This window comes from Rutidosis leptorrhynchoides, chromosome 4 (assembly GCF_046630445.1).
Source record: "Rutidosis leptorrhynchoides isolate AG116_Rl617_1_P2 chromosome 4, CSIRO_AGI_Rlap_v1, whole genome shotgun sequence".
NCBI lineage: Eukaryota > Viridiplantae > Streptophyta > Magnoliopsida > Asterales > Asteraceae > Rutidosis > Rutidosis leptorrhynchoides.
In genome coordinates, this window is record NC_092336.1 from 254,682,676 (window position 1) to 254,687,660 (window position 4,985).

At 34.3% G+C, this 4,985-nt stretch overlaps 1 protein-coding gene across 1 annotated transcript; it reads right to left on the reverse strand.

The window, feature by feature from the left end:
- Positions 1-2,410: 2,410 nt before the first annotated feature.
- LOC139841574 (uncharacterized) lies at positions 2,411-2,884 on the reverse strand. Its single transcript, XM_071831789.1, has one exon. The coding sequence runs from the start codon at positions 2,882-2,884 to the stop codon at positions 2,411-2,413; it is 474 nt and encodes a 157-aa protein (XP_071687890.1).
- Positions 2,885-4,985: the final 2,101 nt, after the last annotated feature.

Consider the following 4,985-nt stretch of genomic DNA (forward strand, 5'->3'; position numbering starts at 1 on the left):
CTAGTATTTAACGGGTGTTTGATACTTCAAGGACATATGCACTCGCCAAGTGTACTTTTAGGGGGTATTACTATTACGTTAAGTTAGTTACCGGGTGCCCACGGATAAGCATATACTTTTCATACTGTTTTGGATACGATAACTCGTGGTCTACATTATTTTACTGATTACAAAGTATAGCTCACCAACATTCGTGTTGACCTTTAAGCGTGTAATTCTTAGGTGCTTAGACGATGTTGCGTCCGCTGTCAGACTTGCTGTCTTGGTGTTATAGACTTGCTGTTATGGACCTGCTGTGTTAGATTTCCGCTGCATTACTTAGAGATATCTTAATCATGGAACTTTTATCTTGCATTCGTAACTTATGTTATTTTCAAATAATGACTTTGTATCGACCTTTGTGTCACGTTATCTTTTGTAAACGCTATCTTTTTATGAATGCAAAACTGGTTTTCAAACAGCATGTAGTAATTGACCGTGTAAAGATCCTGTTGTTGACGAATCGTACACGATGGTTTTGTACGGGGCGTCACAGAGCTGGAGGTATCCTAGACAAATGGTCCGCTACTACATTCTCTACCCCTTTCTTATCCCCTATCTCCAAGTCAAACTCTTGTAACAACAAAATCCACCTAATCAACCTAGGCTTGGTCTCCTTTTTCTCTAGCAAGTGTCTAAACTTGTCTAAGGAAGTCCCCACAAATATGATCTAAACTTGTCTAAGGAAAATAATACTGCTGATAATTCCTTCTCAGTTGTGGTGTAGTTCACTTGGGCGTCTGAAAAGGTCTTACTAGCATAATAAATCACCACGGTCTTCCGATCTACCCTTTGCCCCAAAACAGCCCCAGCTGCATAGTCACTTGCATCACACATAATCTCAAAGGTTTTGGTCCAATCGGGTGATTGCAAAATAGGTGCCTCGGTCAACTTACGCTTCAGGGTACTAAAAGCCTCCTTACATTGGTCATCAAAGTCGAAGGGTGCATCTTTCAACAATAAATTGCATAATGGTTTAGAGATAACACTAAAGTCTTTAATAAACCTACGATAGAAACCCACATGACCCAAGAATGATCTCCTCCTTAACATTGGTCGGTGGTGGCAACGTTGAGATAAGTTGCACCTTTGCCCTATCTACTTCAAATCCCCTTTTCGACACAATTTGTGCTAAAACAACCCTTTCCATTACCATGAAATGACTCTTTTCCCAACAAAGGCAAGGTTAGTCTCGGTACACCTTTTTAAAACTTTCTCCAACATGTTCAAACATGACTTAAAAGACTTTCCAAAAATTGATAAATCGTCCATGAATATTTCTAATGACTCGCCTATTAACGCTGAGAAAATACTCATCATATACCTTTGAAAAGTAGCAGGTGCATTACATAAACCAAAAGGCATTCGTCTAAAGGCATAAGTTCTATATGGACAAGTAAAAGTTATTTTTTGTTGGTCGTTAGGATGGATAGGTATTTGGTTGTATCCTGAATACCCGTCCAAGAAGCAATAAAACTTTTGACCCGATAACTTTTCAATGATTTGATCAATAAACGGCAAAGGAAAATGGTCTTTTGAGGTCGCAAATTTAACTTCCTATAATCAATACATACCCGCCAACCCGTCAAGGGAAGAGTTGTGACCGTGATTCCCGCTTTCTTTGGCACTGTTTGAGTGGGACTCACCCACTGACTATGTGAAATAGGGAAAATGATCCCTACATCCAACCACTTTAGAACCTCTTTCTTTACCACCTCTTGCATATTCGGGTTTAACCTTCGTTGAGTATCATGAGCAGGTTTAATCTCGGGATTTGTAACAATACGATGCATACAAATAGAGAGAATTATCCCTTTTAAATCAGCCATTGTCCTTCCCACCGCAGCCTTGTACTTATTAAGCACCTCCATTAAAGCTTGTTCCAGCACACCTGTCAAATCTGATGCGATAATAACTGGCAAAGTGCCATTAGTACCCAAAAATGCATACTTTAAATGGGATGGTAACGGTTTAAGCTTAAGGGTCGGTGGTGATTCCAATGAAGGCTTCGTGTTAGTATCTATGGACTAAGGTAGTGGTTCATATTTATGAGTCTACAGTGGTAACCTAGAGTCCATTGTACTTGCTATAGCTAGCTCAACTGCCTTAACTTCCTCAAACTCAGTATCATCCTCATCACCTAAACAAAATACTTCCACTAGATCATTTGTTATCAAATGGGAAGCATTTTTCTCCACTTTCTCATCAACTATGTCTACTTGGTAACATTCATAGACATGTGGGGCATGAAGAAAATTAAAGATATTAATCATCATCTTTAGGTTTCCAAATGATATGTCCATGGCACCCGTTCTACAATTTATATGGGCATTTATGGTGCTAAAAATGGGAGCCCCAAGATTATAGTGGGTTATACATCTCTATTCTTAGGTTCAATATCCATCATAACAAAGTAAACCGGGTAGTAGAAGTCCTCTACTTTCACTATCACATCTTCTAACATTCCCCTAGGAGTTTTAATCGATTGGTCTTCTAGTTGAATAATTATGTCGGTTCTTTTCATTAAACATAATTCAAAACGGTCAACTAGACAAAAGGGTAAGATGTTAATACTCGCTCCCAGGTCCAACAACGCCTTTTTCACATTCACGTTTCCTACATTCACCGCTATCAATGGGGTCCCCGGGTCCTTAAACTTGTGTGGGAGTGTACCGAAAATAACCGCACTTAGGTGATCGGTTAGCTCCATATTCTTGGGTAAAGACGCCCTTTGCTTCCTCTTTTGAGTGCAAAGGTCTTTCAAAAACTTAGCATAGTACGGGAGTTGCCTAATAGCATCAAGAAGGGGCAAATTAATCTTAACTTGCTTAAACGTTTCCCACATATCCTCCGGCTGTGGTCCCTTCTTCCTATAAGGGAATTGATTTGGGGACTCTAAGGCTTTGGGAAATGGAACGGTTCGGCCCAGTCACGAATTTAATTAATAATTGTTTTGGGCTTCGAATTTAATCTGGCCTGTTTCAGTTTTTATGTTTATTTGTTAGTTATATATATATATATATATGTATATATGTATATATATATATATATATATATATATATATATATATATATATATATATATATATATATATATATTTTAACACTTATTACAAAAACAATATATTTTTACAAAATTAGAAATAAAAATTATATATTTTTACACGAACATAGATTACAAAAAAATAGCGTTTTTCGAAAAGTGTCCCTGGTAGCGGCGCCAAAAATACTTGATGTGCGAGAGGTGGTCTATGAAATACTATTATCGTTTACTACAAATTACTATTAAACACGATACAATTTACACAATTTTTTTATTTAATTTACGGATGAGATATACCTAAACCTTGCTACAACACTTATAGGCAGTGTACCTAATTGTACAGTAGTGTAGTTTTTAGTAAGTCCGGTTCGTTCCACAGGGATCTAGTTGATTACGTACTATATTTTTATTGACAACTATATTTGTATATATATATATATATATATATATATATATATATATATATATATATATATATATATTAGTAATATAGTAGTATTATTATTACTATAAAAGGGGGATTTTACTGTTTAATGACTGATTTGTCGATTTTAAAATTTAGATCACATTTAAAACCTAATGCAAAATATTATATATAGATAGAACTTATTTTAAAGCGTAAAGTAAATGACGATAATTAAATTACAATAATTAAAAATACAAATAAAGCGTAAAAATAAATGACGATAAAAGTGCGATAAATAAAAGTACGATAATTAAAATGACAGTAAATAAAATGACAGGAAATAAAAGTATGACGAGATATAAAATAAGAGAATTATGCTTATTTAAACTTCCGTAATCATGATGTTTGACGTTTTGATTTTAATTTCCATGGGTTAGTTGTCCTTTACCCTGGATTATTTGATATGTCCATCTAGTTTTGTCCATAATAGTCCATCGGTCATAATTATAAAGTGCGAGAGTCTTCGCCAAATTAACCTTATACTCGAAGTCAAATATTCCAACTAATTGGGGACTTAAACCGTAACAAGATTTTAATACTTTGTTAATGATTACAATAGGTTATCGACTGTGTGTAATCCAAGGTTTTAATACTTTGTTAACAATTACACCAAATACCCTTGAATGTAATCTACCCCTATTTTAATGAGTCCATTGACTATTAATCCATCCCCGTCTCTGGTCAAATGAACAATTATTAGTATTTATAAATATCCCGCCCACCGTACCCGATCAAGCGTATGTGGTTATATATAGATACGTCAAATTATAAATCTCTATATTAAATTAACAAGATATCATTTAGTTAATCAAATATAAAGCCCATTAATAGCCCATAATCCAAATTTCATAAGTGTCGGTCTTTTATCCAAACCCCAATTATGGTCGAAGCCCAATAACCCCGTCTTAATACTTAGTTCAACATCACGATTACTTTGGCTCAAATAAGCATAATAATAACTTAGCTACGAGACAATAATTTAAAAAGGTTGAACATAACTTACAATGATTATTTATCGCGTAGTATTACACGGACAGAGTTTCGACTTAAAAACCGTAAAACATTCGTTACAATAACCCAATTATTATTATTATTAAACTTAAATTAAACTTAAATTAAACTTAAAATTATATATATATATATATATATATATATATATATATATATATATATATATATATATATATATATATATATATATATATATATATATATATATATATATATATATATATTATCGATATTGATATGTGAGATAGATAGAAAGAGGTGTGTAAAATTCGTCGAGCAGAGGCTGGCTTTTATAGGCATTTTATGACAGTACTGCTCCGCGATCGCTATAGTTTTCCTCCTCACATCTCCGAGTTCGCGGAGCTTTGGTTTCCAGCTCATCACACGAATCCAAAACGTGGGCTGCTGATTTTTATAATATATAAT